General features: G+C 36.9%; 1 protein-coding gene across 1 annotated transcript in view; it reads right to left on the reverse strand.

Moving 5' to 3' along the window:
- LOC121315852 (PH-interacting protein-like) overlaps positions 1–18,996 on the reverse strand; it is a 100,140-nt gene that overhangs the window by 45,513 nt on the left and 35,631 nt on the right. The window contains exons 16-25 of the mRNA XM_041250349.1: positions 18,680–18,808; positions 18,062–18,287; positions 15,545–15,682; positions 14,857–15,040; positions 9,216–9,321; positions 8,387–8,527; positions 4,006–4,085; positions 2,674–2,893; positions 2,093–2,212; positions 1,623–1,730 (exon numbers count right to left, since the gene is read on the reverse strand). Coding sequence (XP_041106283.1) covers positions 1,623–1,730; positions 2,093–2,212; positions 2,674–2,893; positions 4,006–4,085; positions 8,387–8,527; positions 9,216–9,321; positions 14,857–15,040; positions 15,545–15,682; positions 18,062–18,287; positions 18,680–18,808 — 1,452 coding nt within the window. The remainder of the gene's footprint in view (positions 1–1,622; positions 1,731–2,092; positions 2,213–2,673; positions 2,894–4,005; positions 4,086–8,386; positions 8,528–9,215; positions 9,322–14,856; positions 15,041–15,544; positions 15,683–18,061; positions 18,288–18,679; positions 18,809–18,996) is intronic.

The following is an 18,996-nucleotide window of genomic DNA, read 5'->3' on the forward strand; positions in this document are numbered from 1 at the left end:
AGCAAGTAATGTACAGTTGTTGTCTCAGCTGCTAAAGACAGGACTGTCAAGGATTGCTTTGTACCAGACTGGGGTGTAAACACCAGTCAGTAGCGGGCCATAACCAGATGGAATGACGCAAACTTGACTGTAGGATACTGCTGCCCAGAGTCCTCTATTACCAGGTCTGTGGCTCTCCCTTGGCACAGAGCCATGGGGTGAGGATGAAGCCACCTCTCTATGAGAGGGTGATGGGATGCAGAGTGCTCTGTAGTGCTACAGGAGAAACGTTTCTCCAACATACACTTGGAGAATGCACATAAAACTCGCAGAAAATGTGGTTTACTAGTGCCTCCTTTGCATGCTGCTGCCTCAGGCAGGAAGAGTATCTGCTTGTCCACAGGCAGGCTGGCCTTGCATGTCACAGGGATAAAACCCAGTCATTATGCAAACAGCAAGCAATGTACTGTAAGAATGTACAGTTGCTTCCTCAGCTTGCTAAAAACAGCAACTGGACTGTAAACAAGACCTGCTTGGTAATAGACAGGCAGGCTGCCCTTGCATGTGTCACAGGGATAAACCCAGTCATTATGCAAAAAGCAAGCAACTGACAGTAAAAATGTACAGTTTCTGTTTGGTACCAGTTCGGTGCCTGTAGCTCCGGGTTGGTACATTAGTGCGCAATAGGGATTACACCCTAACAGTCTTCACAATAATTTTGCAAGCAGAACTAATGTGGCAACGAGACACTGCAGGCAAAGCTGCTTAGCGCGAAGCATACATCTTGGTCAAATGCAGCTACTCTCATATTTCTGTGAAAAACAAAAAAAACAAAAAACAAAAAAACACCAGAAAAATACAAGAAGCAAATTCTCACACAAAACAGTAACAATTTGACTACCATTAATTTAACATAATTTTCTTAACAAAACACAATTGTTATTATTTTTTTTTAAACTTCAAAACGAATCTAGCAGCCCGAGAGACAATGCAGGTAGCCAACTGAAGGTTGTTGGATCTCAGGTAAGGGGGGGCGGGGGGACGGAGCCGAGGGCTTTGCACGAGGCACAAGGCAGCTGTGGGACTAACAAAAACCACGGCTGAGCACACAATACATGCAAGTAGTAATTACTATAAGCAAGCAACAATAAATCACATTAACAGTGTAATGACAAAAGCGAATATGCAGATAGAAGTAATTACACTTATCTGTTGGTATCTCTCTCCCACTTTCAGGTCGGTGAAAGGGAAAATGATGACAATGTGTGTCGGCAATTCTTTTATGCCTTTAGGGAAGGGCACGACTGCATCACAGGCACAACGTGCAGCTTTTGATAAATATATCCTATTCAGGGTATCAGTGTCTTTAGGTTAAATACCCATTAAGTAATGGTTACGTTTCGTACTTGGTAGGGAAATACCAGTTTAATTGACCTACTGGACTGGAGGTCATGGCTGTGCCCTAAAATGTCAATAAATTATTAATTGCTCACAAATCAACAATATACCTACGTAATATATTTTGTAATGGCCTTAGATCTGTAATTCCCATGTTTCTCAATATATGACACACTCTCCACTCTAGAGAATTCTGAACTCGGCAATGTTACGTACATAAAATTAGTTTTTAAAAAGTGCTTTACCCTTAACTCCATCTTGTGCCAGGGCTGCTTTTTAGGGTTTATACCAACAATCTTGTTCACCTTAGCCATTTCCACATATGCTTCATGACCCTGTCGGAAATAGTACACCTAGAAAGCAACATTTTAAAAGGTTACTATCTGAAGAAATAAAACGTGCATCGCTTGGACAACTACAGTCCTCTCTCGTAATTTCACAATTTGACTTCCTTCACTAAATCAGTGTTATCATTATTGAGTGATTTCTTTTTTTCATATAACAGCATCTCTGATTGATGTATATAGCTTTAAAGTGAGCTAAAACTGTTGCTATTTACATATTTCAGGAATATACAGGCCTGATCTCCTGTGAACGAATGCCACTTAGATGAGTCTATTTTAATGATTTAAAAACAGCAGACTTAATACTACTGCTATCAAACTTACACCTGTACCACATTAAATGAGCCATTTACTTAAAATTAAAGTGCTACCTCATCTCCCATCTGTGGTATGAAAGGGCATCTCCGAGGGAGAGTGTCTGTGATCCACGGTGAAGGCAGCCATTCCTCTAGCGTCAGACCTTGCTCTTGGAACTCTTCCACTGGAAGTCTCTGAAAAATAAATTCACAAAAGTGTGCAATATTTGTGATACACGGTAATAGATTTGTTTGGTTGACAAACCTCAATATAAAATTGAAACGTCTCAAATAAGTTATTTTTTACACTACATTTATTCATATCACTAACAAATTACTGTCATTATTAAATGAACACAATACCTCAATACTGGCTCAAAATACCCAAAAATTAAGAATTATTGGCAGCTTGGTTAAACAGAATAAAATGAATTAACCAACATTATTCTGTAATACATTACAACAATAATTAATCTAAAAGGGATGGAATTTTGACTATCAATTTTGATGTAGATTTAATATTTGTGTTTCCCTGTTTGTTTTGGTTTTTGTATTTATTTTTACATGAAGGCCAGTGCTATCTAAAACTTCTGTGGCATTTACATACTCACTTGGTGCATATAGACTGTCTCTTGGGTTATTTAAATTGGGTTTACCTTCATTCTTTCCTTTGGCTTCTTTTTCTTTGGTAATGCACCATCTTTGTCTTGTTTTTCTTTCTTCCTCTCCTTTTTATTATATTTTTCTTTTTTCTTCTCCCCATCCTCCTCTGAACTGCTTGCATTTTTCTTTTTTTTGTGTCGAACAGTTTTCTTTGGTGGTTGCAGGTTGATGCCAGCGTCTGCTGTCCAGTCAGAATAATCACTTGTGTAGTCACTGAAACACAAAACTAAGAATAAGTGCCTTGAAAAACAGGTTAGATGGCTTAGACTTGGCATATTAAGCTGTACCTTACATATGAGCAAAGAAAACTAGATATGTAATACAACTAATGCTGCAGCAGTAATCTATTTGATATATACCAATCGTGTTTCCAAAAGGGATGGAGCTACAGGCAGCAGAACAAAGAGCATTGTGTGTGTTGTTGTGAGACCATGCCTTCACAATTTTTCAACAAATGATACATTGCCTAGGACAGCCATTTGTCTTAAGGTTGGTTGTCACAGGCATAGATACATTAGATGGTTAATTAATGAGAATCGATGGAGAGAAGTCCCACACTCCTCTCAAAGGAACAACAGCATAACATCAGTCTTTAAATACCTGTATGACAGTGTGCCCCCACCCTGTCTGTATTTTATGTGTTGTATGTTGCGTGTAGCGTATTAATGTTGGTGTATATGTACTGGTATAAGGGATATAATGTGGGGTTATGTAGCACCAGTGTTATAAAATGTGTATTTGTATTTGGAAACAAGGCTGGAACAATCACTTCACTTGCAGATTAAGAAGAGGTATTTGTATGGAAGCACGGGCAGTGCAAAGTAGTTCACATAGTTCCAATCTCGGTACAGCTACATAAAAGGGTGAATGTTTCACTCACTCGGGTTACATGTTCAGTGAGAAGGAACGGGACAGAGACAGGAGAATTAAGAATTCAAGATAATAATTGTTGTGTGTTTAGTCTTTGTCCCTTGTTTGTTAGTGTATGTCTGTTTTGGCCAAAGTGCCGTTTGTTTTGTGTAAGTGTTTTTGTTTTGTTTAACCTTTCATTTTTATTTGTGTTAACAAAACACTGATCGCCGCAGCATCTCAGTTTCGCCTGCAGTTGCTGTTTATTTTGGTTTCATTTATTGGCCTGACATCACCCTTAAAGCCTGCCGTTCACACCCTGTTATTTGACCTCAGTGACTGAATGTTGAAAGTGTTTAACGTCAAGTCATATAATAATCCCTTTAATGCTCCTTTAATAATCTTGGCCAGTGCAGCAATATATATGACCCGGAGTTCCATGAGCTATGAGGAGCGTATATCAGAACTCCACCAACCTGGAGCTGCTGCTGTCACTTGGCCAGGCCTTCCCCTCCTCTTCTGATGTTTCACCACTTGCAGGACGAACTTCACCCTCCTGTCATTTCAAATATAATTAAGTACAACTGAGATCATGAGGGAATTGTCATTTACTGCTTTTTACTATCACTAGTTGTTTTTTTATTCAGCCTTTCACTCTATGCTACTTGTACTGATTGTTGTGATATTATTATTAAATCAATGGGGCGGTAGTATGCAGGAGACTATTCTGAACACAAACTAGTTGGCTTATGGTCTTGAAGGATTTAGTTTGGACAAAGTACAAGTGACGCAGAAATACGAGAAACATTGTAACGCTATGTTAGGTGCACGTTAATATATATATTATATATATATATAATATATATTATATAATATATATATGATATTATATATAAAATATATATTATATATCATAACAAGCAGCAATTACAATAGACCATTCACTTCACACACCCTATATCCAATATTAAAAAAAAAAAAAAAGACAAAGCTAGGTGGTGGTAAACGATGCCAATACCAATGCCATTAAAGCCCGGAACACACTGCTCGATGCGATCATCGCATCTCAATAGAGGAGGTCGCATCGCAAATAAGGGTTTGTGAGTTGGCATCACACACTGCCCGATGCGATCATCGCATCTCAAGAGGCGGTTGCACCGCAAAAAAGGGTTTGTGAGCAGGCATCACAGACTGCCCGATGAAATCGCAGGAAGGGATGCACAATTTGTGAGTTTTTCCTGACGTTTGACCTGCCCTGGATACATATGCATCTACAATTTGCTGACATGATAAACATTTGGACGACACAGTACATGTTTTCCCTTCATTGTAAATAAAAATGTCTCTAGGTAGAAGTTAATTATAACTATATTAAATTAATCAAAGCATGTTTATAGCAACAGTTTAAGTATTATGTAAATATTTTGTTAAATAGTTAAAAAGTACAGTGCTTGTGACCAGCGTTCCCTCGAAGACTAAAAAGCCTGCATTTTTTGCAATAACTGGCAACAACCTTTGCACTCAGTTTACTAACTTTCGCAAGTTATCATAAATATCAACTTTAAATCAAGACTCCAACATCAAGGTAAACTTATCATTTTGAGGGCATTCTTACATAAGCATATCTGTGTCTGTAAAAAGTGTCTCCCTCTGTAAAAAGTCACATTTGTGTAGAGCTCACGCAGGCGCCAGCCACTACAGGGTGGGTGAAGCAGGCGTCTGGCGAATCTATGTTGTGCTGCTCGGTGCTGCTAATGAACTTTGCAGTTTTTAACTCATCGTATAATTGAATACTAATCAGTGAAGCACAATCTCTCTGCATTATTTAGAAGTATAAATACTCTGGTAAACATAAATAAAAATCACAATACTCATGACGTTTTATTTCCCTTTAAAAAAAAAAAAGATAATTTCAGAAATATCAAGTAAGTGGAGGCGGGACAAACAGTTGGGTAGGTTTAACCAATGGAAGAGTGTATCGGAGTGCCCCGCCCCTGTGAGTATTTCACGTATGTGTGCAGTGGTGCATCGAGTGTGGGTTATGTAGCACAGGTTATTTAAAATGTATATTTGTATTTAGGCATGGGATTGGACAATCACTTCACGTTCAGACTGTGCCTGCTCAAACTGAAGGCGGAAACAAGAGTCGGGATTGGAAGTTAAAGAAATATATTAAATCATAACAGTTGGTGCATGTGCTGGTTTTACACCAGCACGACTCGTTTGCTCCATGTCTGTCTGTTTTGGCCACTGTGTCGTTTTGTATTAGTTTTCTGTTTGTTCAAACTTTTTATTTTATATATTTATTTATTACTAAACCGCACAAGCAGTGCTTTCATTTACCCCAGTGTTATCTGTGTGTCTATCTCTTCCGGGTCTGATGTCACCACCTGCCAGTCTGTTCACAAAGAGTCAAAGATCTGCCCTGGTTTTGCAGCTGTCAATTCATTACTGAGCAGGCGGGACATAAATATACAAGAATAGCTGAACTTCACGTGATATTGCTAGTATTGTAGAGTTATTGTTGAGAATTATACTGAGAACTTCGAAGTAATATTTAGAATTGCTTTTTACAAATTAAAAAATAAAGCAAGACAGAGACATTGCAGTCGATTTGGTTACAAAACAATTTTCAAGAAGAACTTTCTCAGAAAAACTGAAGTGATAAAAGTGAGGTATATATGACAAATATCCAGACACAGGAATGGACATACTCACCACTTTCAACATTCAAATTATTAAAAGGTATCTGTGGCTTACCTGTAGCTGTCAATTAATGAAATAATACTGCTGGAACTGTTTTTTGTTCAGTACAGAAAAGGCAGTATGGAACAGCACTGGCTACAGCAATCTAAGATCGCTTCGTCTATCGAAGTCAGCTCAAAAACATGAGCTTTCCCAAAGTCACTTTCAAGCCACTGGAACACTCAAAACCTTTGGACAAAACCGGATTGATGGTTTAACTGAATGAGCAGAAGCGCAGCGATACAACACATCACACTGAGCAAGTAAGAAAAAATCGTGAGGTTCTTAAGCACTTGATTAGCACTTGATTTATTCTGTTTACCTTGACAAACAAGAACTGTCATTCAGGGGGCACGATGAAGGCACTTCCTCAAATACAGGTAATTATGTGGAATCACTTTCTCTGGTTTCTGACTACGACAGCATGTTAAACAATCGCTTGTCCATAGCCACAGTATCCTCGGGTACCAAATTCCCATTGAACTGATTTTATTTATTTTTAGTATTATGCTGGACAGCCGCTATAAGACAGTTACCGTTATTAAAAATGTGCACAGATTAATCTAATGAGAGAGAGAGAGAGAGAGAGAGAGATGGTGAGTTGATGTGGTAAACTTTCTTTCTAATCACCCCATGTATGATATGTATGATAGATAGATAGAGATAGACAGGATACACATACAGTATATAGATATAAATATATATGAGTACTTATTTTTATGTTTCAGTTTTAAATTTGTTTTTCATTACATGTCATACATTTTCATTGTATTTCCTGCAAATGATTAAGATACTGGGAATATGGATAAAAGAACAGCAGTAATAGTAACGCCTTACAATCCACTACATCCCATCAAAGGGCTTGGAGTACCGGCATTTTTTTTTCCCCATTTCAAGCACTGGATAGAACCTTGAGCTCAGTCTGTCAATTTACATCCGCTCTGTTGTTTCCTACCGTTATCGATATTAATGAAAGGGCTACAGGCAAGACAGGCAGATAGGTAACTGGCATTTCTTGACTAAACTCGTTCAAGGATATCGGAGTACAAATCAAAGCAACAATCGAAATGAGAAATTATTTTAGATATCTTAAAGTTGTTATAAAACATGTATAGATGGCAGTATTGTTTGAACTGCAGACACGCAGCTCCGTCCTGAGTTTCAGCAGCACACAGCACTGGATTGGAACGCAAACAAAAACACATTCAAAACTAGTACCGGTAAGCATGTTATCGCACTCATGTTACTCACTCGAGTGAGGTAACAAAAATATATGCTACGCTAGACATAACCACTCTTGTGAGAGGATAGATAGATAGATAGACAGACAGACAGACAGATAGATAGCTAGCTTAATATTTAAAGTATTCAATATTTACATTCAAGGGAATGGTTATACTGGTTCTATGAGATTTTTTTTAAATTATTTTATTAATTGCTTGAATTTTTTACAACAACATTAAAGATTTAAACAAAGTATACTGTTACTTCATTTTACATATTCACTTCCCGTGCTTTAGGTCACATGGTGTGAATGCAGTTAACCTAAATTGCTGGAACTTTTTTGTAGATACCTTATCTTTAAATAGCTGATCCCTTTATAATAACTTGGTTGCACTGTACATGTAAATCATTTTGGTAATGTTTCTTTTACAATAATGCACTCTTCATATGTAATGGTCTAAACAATGTGTGAACCACTCACTGTTCTTTTTATCCACCAAACGTGACTATTTTCAGTTCTGCTTCCTCTACCTCTTTTCTACTCGCTCTATCATTTATCAATTGCAGTGTGCATTTAAACGTGTTTAAATTGTGTTTAAATTGTATAAACACTGCTGATATATAAAACGTACTTTTATTGAAGTTACAAAGTCAACGTGTGAACAAAACACTGTCATTGTTTAAAATATGTAAATACAAATTTAAAACCATATGCTGTTGCAAAACATTATAAAAATAAAAGTATTTCTGAGGTAGAAAGAATAGGCTTGATCAGACCTGTATCAGACCAACAAGAGGAAAGCAAGTAAATGTATAACTGTACGTAGCACGTCCGGACCCACCTATGAAGAATGTGGATAATGTATCTACGTATGCATGGTGGCTTACCTCTGAGGAGCTGTTCTCCTCCTCAGCTGCGTCCCCCAACCTGCCAGTCTCCTCCACCGCTGCTCTCGTATGGTAGCTGTGCTGGTTTACCTGCAGTCTCCTTGGCTCCACGCCGTCACTCAGAGATTCAGGTCCGTGGTTCTGGGAAGAGTCACACAAGACACAAATTTTGTTTAACAAAAAATGCAACATGATTCCATCTATGCAGCCGATACTAAATTCAAACAAGAGCCAGCAGCACACATGAAGAACAAGGCAAAAAGAATACTTGATAAAGAAAGATTAATAACATATTTATAGTCTCCCTGTATTCACAAGCTGAAAACAAAGCTTCTTAATGTTTCGACAACTGGCTTCTACAACAAAAGTTAACAAGTTATTTTGTGGCACATAGTGTATTTTGTTATTGTAGTGTAACGATTAAGTTGGTAAACTAAGCACTATCAATTGCAGCATTTGGCTAGGTCATCTGTGTAAAATTATACAAAGTTATAAGCCAACTACTGCACACAATGCTTGCCCTTACAAAAATCTAGCATTCACTATGACACCTTTGTGATATTTGTGTTTAGTGCAATCTATGGTAATTCCCCAGTGTTGTAAATGCTTTACAAAAAAAAAAAAAATCAGTTCTAGCTTTTTGAAAGTGTATAGGTTGATTAAACAAATCCCTGAGCTTTTCAATATTATAAATGTACCATTTTCTAAAAAAATTAAAATAAAATTGGGAGAAGTAAGATCAGCACAAACTCCTTTTGGGGTAAAATAAAATCACTGTCCCGTCTTGTATCATGAGGGGAAAAGGAAGTACTGTTTGAGTAGGAATTACCTTAGCTTCCCTCTGATTATGACTTGGCATCGCTCTCTTTTTCTTCTCTAATTTGTAAATACTAATCTCCTCTTCTCCCTTGGCAGTTCTCCATTTTTCCTGTTTACTGGAAATACAAAATATTAAAAACATCTCACGTTCTTATTTGTGGAATCATCTGTTTTGCATTCCAAGAGGACCAACAGAGGGCAATTCTACATGTACATTCTACATTTGTATTTAAATCATATTTTATAGCAATAAAAAAAAAAAAAGTTAGCCTTTAGTGTACTTCTTTAATTCTTGTATTGTAGCAACACTGTACTTAGTGTTGGTCATTTTAATTGTAGCATACATATGGCTGGTAAAGCCATTAGTCACAAGTATACCGTTTTCACAGCTGCCTTTTAACCATTCCGCTACGGCGCCACTAGAAATCGTTCACATGTGAACAATGATGTAATGGTGATGTTAGATGCCAACTTTAAGCATTTTTAATCACCTATTGGTTGCTTATCAAATGCTCGACTTCTCCAAAGGCTTCAACAACCAAATCAAGGATGGCTTTATATACTTTCTAACTTTACTTTCATTTTGATAGACAGCGAGAGAGACAAGCGTTTTGTTTTCTGTTGGGGAGATTCGGCGAAGTTTACCAGAAATCATACTAAATAATCCAACAAGTTCATAACCCCAAAGAGAAATTAACAAAATATTAACTGCAGTGAAATATTCATAGGATTCATTTCAGGGATGACTCTCCAATCAAAACACATTTTATTAAAGCCCCAAGCCAATAATAATAATAATAATAATAATAATAATAATAATAATAATATCTATTTTTTATATAGCGCATTTCATAGTGGGCCACCATCACAAAGCGCGTTATATTATATGCAGAGTCACTTATAATAGGACATTGATTTAACATCTCATCCGCAGGACGGCGCACAAGGAGGTTAAGTGACTTGCTCAGGGTGCAGTATTTTAGTATCTTAGGTTTCGATTACCATATACCATGATTTCAAAGTGCAGCATTACCAGATAGCAGGGCTGCATGAAGGGTACATTTTGACCTTCGAAGGTTCAGAACACATTACCGAAGGTACTAATTTGCATAATTTACTGGCGACGTCACCATAGATAGTTGTTTATATTTGACGGAAAATCCTATTATTAATCCATATAAATGGAACAAAACATTCATATGTAGTTTAAAAATATGTTGTATAGAACAGTAATCATGTTTTGATACAATGTAAATAAAAATACATGTAATTGATGCTGGTGCAATATATACAGTAAGCTTGCATTGCAGCAGCACCAACTGCAGCAGGCAAAACAAAGCTTTATTTAGCAGTCACCGTTCCAAGCAGGTTATCAGTCACATTTTACTACTACTATGACTACTACTACTAGAACTACTAGTAGTACTCTATGAACTTACACTTGTCAAGTGACCCTGGAGATTGGTTGTGCCTCCATCAACAGTTGCTTGCACAGTTTGCATTCAACTTTTTTTTTTGTCGTCTGGGCGTTTAACAAAAAAATCCCAAACAGCAGTGGTTGAGAGACGTTTCTTTCAATACAGCTTACACTCTACAACGCTTTGCTGTCGAGATGGCGAACGAAGAAATTAGAGGTTTGCCTCTGGATAACACGAGCTGCAGCGGGGCAGGGGGAGAGGAGTGGCGGACGGTGCTCCGTTTTCGAAATTAAAATTATTACTGCTGGCGTATATTTTGTTTCAAACATATTCTACCATAGTTACCATTCTACCATACACTGTCTTGTAACTAGGTATTCAGTACATATTTTACTGAAGCACTACAACCCCTATAGGAACCCCTCCTTGTTCCTGAGGGTTGCAGCTACTACAGAAAAATTATTTTTTAGTACATTTTAAAACATTTTTATACATTCAAACTAGGTAAATAAGTCTGAAGGTCGACAAATCTTTCCATATTATGTCAGTGTTTGTCCGTCTTAACAGTGGCATCGTCTTCCCAATTATGTCATTTTAAATATATATGTACAGACCTGGGGTTGTGCTCCCATACGAGGGTAGATCTGTCTCAGGTTGGTTTAGTCCACCCCAAATTAATTTTAAGAATCTTGGGGTTTTAGAAAGGGTATAACCCCACCCCACAGAAAGTTTACTAGGGTCGCGCTACGTCAGAACATTGGGTTTGGGCCAAGACTACTTCTAGTAAGCTTTTGTGTTCGTTATTCGTCGTTTCAGTGTCACACGTCAGTGAGAAGATCAATTTCTAATGACATGGTGTAATGGACGCGTCATGTGTTGTTTTGTCTTGTTTTTGTTGTATAGTTTATCGTATGGTAATATAAATCCCCTGAGTTAGGTAATTTTTATTTATTTTAGTGTTAATGAGAGTTCTCAAGATTAAACATTTTAATTTTAGTTAATCTTGGTTTTAATCACATATGTAATTGATACAATTCCATCATATTCAAGTAGTTTGTTATTACTAATGCTATTATTAAACTTCTTATTGCATGATCATGGACCTTGTTATCTTCAGGATCTGCTGACCCCATATGTCCCTGGTCATTGCCCGAGATCAGAAAATGCTGCTCTTCTGAAAAATCCCTAAAATTCTTTGGAACTCTGCATTTAGTTATAAAGTCTCTCGTCTGGAACTTGCTCCCAATTCATGGGAATGCTAGCACAATTTAATCTTTTAAATCGTGTTTGGTTCGGTTTATTTGTAGCTGGATTATATATTAGACACAGGCTTTTTTATATTTCTTTTGTAAACCGCCCTGGAATGCTTGCACGAAAAGCGCTACATAAGTGAAATTTGTATTGTATTATCATTATTACTATTATCATCCAAAAAACAACCCAGCATAAAAAAAATATACATTTTAAACAAAAATGTTGTCCTATTTCTAAATTAATACTGTTGCCCCTTTATAGTTTTATATTTATTTACACAGAAGTATACAGAAAAACTCCAGATTTACTGTTAAATTGTTTGAACCAACTGCTAAATCATAATGGAGTCAGTTTATTACTCACCTTAATGCATTTCAAATTATTATTATATACTTTCACAGTTTCCTTTAAAAAGGAATCCTATACTGATGTTTTTCATTGCCATTTAAAAAAAAAAAATAATAATTTAATTGTCTAAATAAAACAAAGCATTCATTGAGTAACGGTTAAATTGTCCATAATTGTAAATACTACTATGATATATTGGTTTATTATCATTAGGCCTGTCAATTAATCGCAGTTCACTGTGATTAACATGTCAATTTCTTTGAAGATTATTTTTTTTAACATGCGTTAATCGCACTCCTCTGTCTTGAACCTCTTAGCATACCATAAACCCCTACATGCTATACTGCAATGAGTGCAGTTGGTGTTTGCATAGAAAAAAATTAAAAACTGACATATGTCCTATCAAATTAAGTTTCAGTGTCACAAATGCAGACTACATCTAATCTGAAGTACTACATGCGTGCTAAACTAGCTTTCACTTCTCAAAATACAATTTCTGGCAACACCACAACAAATAAAGCCTGTCAGTTTTGACAGAGTATGCTTTTAGAAATTCAGGATCGCTGTACGCCCTTGAAATCAAGTTGCAAGTGCATCTGTATCAACTTGATACAGATGCACTTCATTTATAACAGATCTTGTTAGAACCAAGTTCCATTTACAACGTATTGAGAAGGCTTGTCCCTGCCAAACAGCATGGGTTTTAATGGGGAATTACTCTGGTTAAAACTGACTTGTTTAAATATTAAAATGTACATTTTTCCTGTTCCACAAGTAGATATTTTACACATCTAAGGAATATCCGGCACAGTAAATGACAGTTATAGCAGCATTTGGGCAAGAAAAACAGTTGCTGTTTACTTTTATTCTTCTATGTTTTTGTTGGCACAGCCATTGTGCAGTTTAAACATATAACGTATATAATTTTAATTACATTTAGCAGAAATAAATTCTTAAAATGGCACTACTTATTACATTGCACGGACCACAGGGGTGTGTTTTATTTTAAGGTACTTATGTTCGCAGTTACATATAGAGTTTTGAATTGTGTTTACTAGATACTTCATTTATAATGTACTGATTCCCATTGTACCTTGGGGTCCATTATAAGTGGAGTGCACCTGTAGTAGAAGTAGCAGTAATTACAATTAAGGAGACTATAACCATTACTCAATGAATGCTTTGTTTTATTTAGATGATTTTAAGTTAATAAAAGAGAATTATATTGGTTAAGCAAAGGAGCAAAATGTGAAATACGAACATACACTAACTGGAGGGTAAACTAAGAAATTAAATAATACAATGTGCTTGAGGTTAAAAATAAAAATGTGATAATTGATTAACTACTAAATGATAACGGTGTGATAAATAAATGAGTTAATAATTAAATCTGGTTTAAAGTAAATAGGTCTTATTTAGTGGAGACCATACTTTGGAGGCATTAGGACCCAGTAGAGGTTACTGGAGTCAGGAACCAATGCCAGGTTTAGTCAATGGAGTAATTAGCAGATTAATTAGTTATGTTTAAAAGGAGGCGAGTGTGTGTTTCAGGTGGGTGATGGTAGGAGTTTGGTTGGGAGAGTTGGAGAGTAAGCTGTTTATTGTGTGTATTGTGGAAACGGGACAACAAACTATTGGAAAGGTATTTGGATTACGATTTGGTTTTGGTGACAAGGTAACAGGCTTAGCCTGCCTTGTTATTAGTTAGGGAAACCTTTGTGTAGCTAGGGCCCGAGATCAGGTTAGGTTTTGTTTTGTTTATTTTCTTTTTATTCTAAATAATAAACACATGCTTTTAACACTTTTAAAGGAAACTGATAAGAAAATATTATAACAGTATAATTTGAAATGCATTACGGTGAGTAATAAACTGACTCCATTACGATTTAACAGTTGGTTCAACAATTTAATAGCAAAAGCTGGACTTTTCTGTATAATTCTGTGTAAATAAATATAAAACCATAAAGGGCCAACAATATGAATCCAGAAATAGGACAACAGGTTTTTTATGCTGGGTTGTCTTTTGCATGATAATAATAAAGAAACGCCACCACAATACAAATTTCACTTACATAGCGCTCTTCATGCAAGCATTCCAGGGTGCTTTACAAAAGAAACATAAAAAAGCCTGTGTCTAATATATAATCCAGCTACAAACAAACAGGATTTAAAAGATTCAGTTGTGCTAACACTCCTGATATGAAGCAAGTTCCAAAGACAAGGGGCTTTATAACCAAATTCCTTGGCTCTGACCTAGTTCCCACTGATTTTAGGGAATGTCAGAAGATTAGTATTTTCTGATCTCAAGGAACGACCAGGGATATATGGGGTCAGCAGATCTTGAAGATAAGGTCCACAACCATGTAAGGCCTTATAGGTAATAAGAACTTTAAAATAATAAAAAACATTAACACTACCACTAATAAAACAAACTTGAATTAGATGGATGCAGTAATTAAATATGCAATTAAAACCAAGATGAACTAAGATTTTCACTGTACACTGTAGCATTAAAGTTGAATGTTTGTTTTGTGAAGAGATTTGAGATGATAAAACAGTAGACATACTGCAGCAACTCTGAATTGTATTTCACCATGTTATAAGATCTAAGCCAGAGAGGACTAGCCCTACCTGGATATGCCTGGAGGTAGCTCTGGTACCAGCACTCTTCGACTCCAGGCTACAAGGTCTCTCTCAGTGGCAATTTCACTCCTCGGTGCATTGCTGTGCATCTGTCGTACCCCTTCAATCTGACCACTGCGTCTTAGCCCCACGTTGGGTGGTGAGTGCACCTCTGAGGAAGAGCTCACAGAACCTGAGGAGCAAGAAACAAAATGGGCTCTGGTTTGTCTTTGGAAGAAAGCAACACATTTCACAGAGAGAAATGCATGACTGCAATAACTGCAGTACAGCTAAAAACTGTAGACTCGTAAAGATTGATGATGCATCCTTCATTGCGTTTCTTGTGTTCTGTATTGTATTGAGTGTGTGTGTGTGTGTATATAGATATATTCGTGAATTGCCCACTGACAATAAAAATCTAAATAACTTATTTCGGGCTTTGCCCGGTCAAACTGCAGTCCTCCTACTGCTTCTCGAACGGAGTCTGAATCACTCTCTCTATTCTTTCATTCCTGTTCCGAATGACAGGCAGACCTTCAGAACAAGGAATTAACATGAGAAACCCCACTGACACTTGCGTAGTACCATCAGAAAGAGCCAGATAGGAATCCCAGAATGAAAGATCTTTGTGATTATATACACACACACACACAAACAGTCTATCAGTCTGAGACAGTGTAACAGTCTAAGAAATTACCTCTGCTTCCTCTATTCAAACCACTGCTCCATGTGTCCACAGACAGTCTATGATCTTGTTCTTGCTGTAAGCGCTGAATCATGGTGTCCAGGGGACTTGATCCGTCATTTGCCTGCTGACTAAGAACTTGATTTAGCCCTAAGAGGTAAATAATGTGTTTATTAAAATAGATTAGATACAAGTACAGTATACTGATCCAAACTTTACATTGATCTAACGACTAATAACATATCATAAATATATCATAAATTTAAATAATCAACATGTACATATTTGTATTAATATCCTCATTAAGAAACAAATGGGAAAAACTCTCTGTCCTTACAAAGGTAACACCAAAATTCTCCTGTCAGGACACTGCACTCTGATTGGCTAGCATATCATTGTTAATAAAACAATGAATAATCCTCTCCCTTCACCGAAACCCTAACCTCAAGGTCAGTATCCTATACTGCAGTCATTACACATCTAAAGTAGTTCATGTTTAGCAGTGAATAAGCATGTTTGTTACTAAAAAAAAAGAAAAAAGAAAAAAGGGAACAGAGATGCTGACTTCCTCAGTTGTCCTGACAGGAACATTTCGTGGTACCTTTGTAAGTACTGTGCAAAACTCAGCCTTTACACTTTTTTCTAAAATCTAAAAAGAATCAATGTCAAATTTGTATTCCTCTTTTGCGTATGACATACTTTTGTTTTCTCCAAGCAACACATTAAATAATAAATAGTATATTCATTTTCTTTTGCTCAGGGCTAGACTTTATCAACACATGCAACGGATTGGAAGTTTGAAAATATACTCCAACAGGAATGAACACTTAGGGGCCGACGTAAGGATAACTGTAAAGTGATTTGCAGCTGCAAAACACCCACAATGCTGCCAAAAAACGTGTTTAGCTGGCGTAAAGTGGCACTTTAGTGGTCATTAAAAAAAATGCTGTGTGTGTAAAAAAATGGTTTTCAACTGCCGTTCTGCAGCCACTATGAAATTAGCACTTTGCCATCATTAATCAATTTAAATGGCATTGAAATGTATTAAAATGAAGAGCATGGAATTGATTCTTCATAAACACAACACACTGACAACTGCACATGGAATTAAAATAAAAGTAATAAAAACAGTACTAGTGTTTTGAATGCTTCATACGCTGCTGCAGACTCGCTTAGTTTAAAAAGAGATTATGTTCAATGAATCACACTAATTGAGCTTGAACTACATGCAGAACTGTTCTGTGTACTTGCTCATTTACACTGTTGATATTTCTGCAAGATTTGTTGGCTTCAGACAGTCTCAGCTGAAAAAGCATAACAAAAAATCAAAAAACAAAAAGAAGCCACAGCGTGACACTCTTCCGTCGAACCCCAGAAGTACACATGTAAGCAAACCAAAACTAAATGAGTCGTTTCACTATGGAGGACAATATTCTGGCTCAACAACCTGACGGCTTTAAAAATTCCTGCAACAAGCTGGCAAAACTGAGTAGGAAAAGTCAGTAACGTCGGATGGTGTCTTATCTATTGCAAAGTACTGTTTAATGTCCATAACGAAAAGCTTGTGAGAACTTGTATTAATTATTTACCGAGTAAAGTTTGTTTACTAAAACAAATAGTTTATTTCAGTATTTAATTTGCACGTAATCAAAGCGTATCTTAAGGAAACAGTTTTAAAAATGCACCAAAACAGTCAAATGTGTTTATTAGACAAAATAAACTGTACAAATTATGTATTACTTACTATATGTTTTTAGCGATGGACTCCACAAAAATGTAAATGTTCACATTGTCCCTAACTATTATATAATAAGAAACCATTTTCTGTTAGGAGATAATGGCTTTGCCTGCGACCCTGGGTGATGACACTACTGAGACTCAAAAGCTCAAGTTCGCTACAACCATGCCCGTGCAGCAACGCAAAGTGTCACTAAGAGAACTTTTTGGCATCCTGAAGAGTCGGTTTCACTGCTTGGACCAGTAGGGGTGCCCTCATGTACACAACTGAAAAGGTCTGTAAAATCTAATACAGCACATACGACTCTCTGTACTCCTAACTCACCTCACCTTTGGGCTGCAAGTGTGGCCGCTAAATAGCCCCATGCAGAGGCGGCGCTCACTGCGACCTTCATGGTCACGATTGCAGCTCATTATTTGTGTGTGTTGAGTAATCTACATTGCTCTTAAGCTAGGCCATATAGATTTTGCAGAAACAATTGTTTGCACTGCGCCTATCCTTATACCAGCCCCTTAGGCTCTAAAAAGATGGCCCCTCAATTTGATCTCATACTACACAGAATGAAATCCTGCTGAAACAATCGGATATCTGAGCCCGTGTTTTAGCAGGAAGGCCTCACAGTGACATTTTATGACTTAAAGAAAAAACAAATCCTTGTTTCGTAACTACAAAGATTTCCATCACTTTATGAACAATATTAAAACTTAGTATGTCTAGAAAAAATGAAATGATATACTATAGATACTTCAAGCATCTGGTGCCAGTGAACACATCAGTGTAGGTCCCTTTACCTGAGGAAGTAACACCCATCTGGGGAATGAGCTGCTCATCCCTACAGTTCTCACGTCCTGGAACCAGCCTCTGGTATCTAGAAGGGTGAGGGTTGCCATCCACATCCACCAAAAATGGAGGAGGCATTAAATGTGGCGCTTGCTGGGTTTGCTCATCCAACACATAGTTGTTGGCATCACGGATTAGTGGCCGGTAGTCAGTATGGAAGAACATTTGGTCTGCAATCTGTAAGAGAGGAAAGTGCCAGTGGTTAGTGGATTAATATCTGCCATACGAATTGTATTTCTGATGAGAGAATATATATTCTTGAGAAGCAATCCACAGTGTATTTTATTTTAATTGGTTCAGTCTTGCAGGGATATCTCATCATGCATGTTCTGTGTGGTTCCCCATTGTTATTTCTGCTTATTCCAATATCTGTCATGCTTACCAAGATTCCCCACAATTAGCCTTTTACAAAGCAATTTGTACTGGAATAGTTAGTAAGCATGAGAAATGATGATATATGCCAAAATAATCACAGTGTTATACAAATACATACTATAAATAATTTATCTTGTGACCTAAGTCCCCTAAGTATAGAATGAAAGCAATGCTACTCCACAAGGGCTTTCTACCTTGTCGTATCTGCTGCTGGAGCCAAAGCCGAAGATGAGGAGGTGCCCATGGGAGTCTGTACATGCAAATTGTTGTCCATCCGGTGAGCATTTACAGTCAAACACAGCGCCATGGCCCTGGCCTTCAATCTGAAACGCATAAATTCACAAAATGAGAGGACATCACATATTTTAAATGCCTAGTGCAGTATCAAAAAAGTACTTGTATATATTTTGTATAGATAAGGATTGCAGGAAGCAGTGGTAAAATTATTGATATGGATTTAAGCAAATACATTTGTAACTTTCTGTGTGCATATACTGTATGTGTGGCTGCT

This window comes from Polyodon spathula, chromosome 5 (assembly GCF_017654505.1).
Source record: "Polyodon spathula isolate WHYD16114869_AA chromosome 5, ASM1765450v1, whole genome shotgun sequence".
NCBI classification, from domain to species: Eukaryota; Metazoa; Chordata; class Actinopteri; order Acipenseriformes; family Polyodontidae; genus Polyodon; species Polyodon spathula.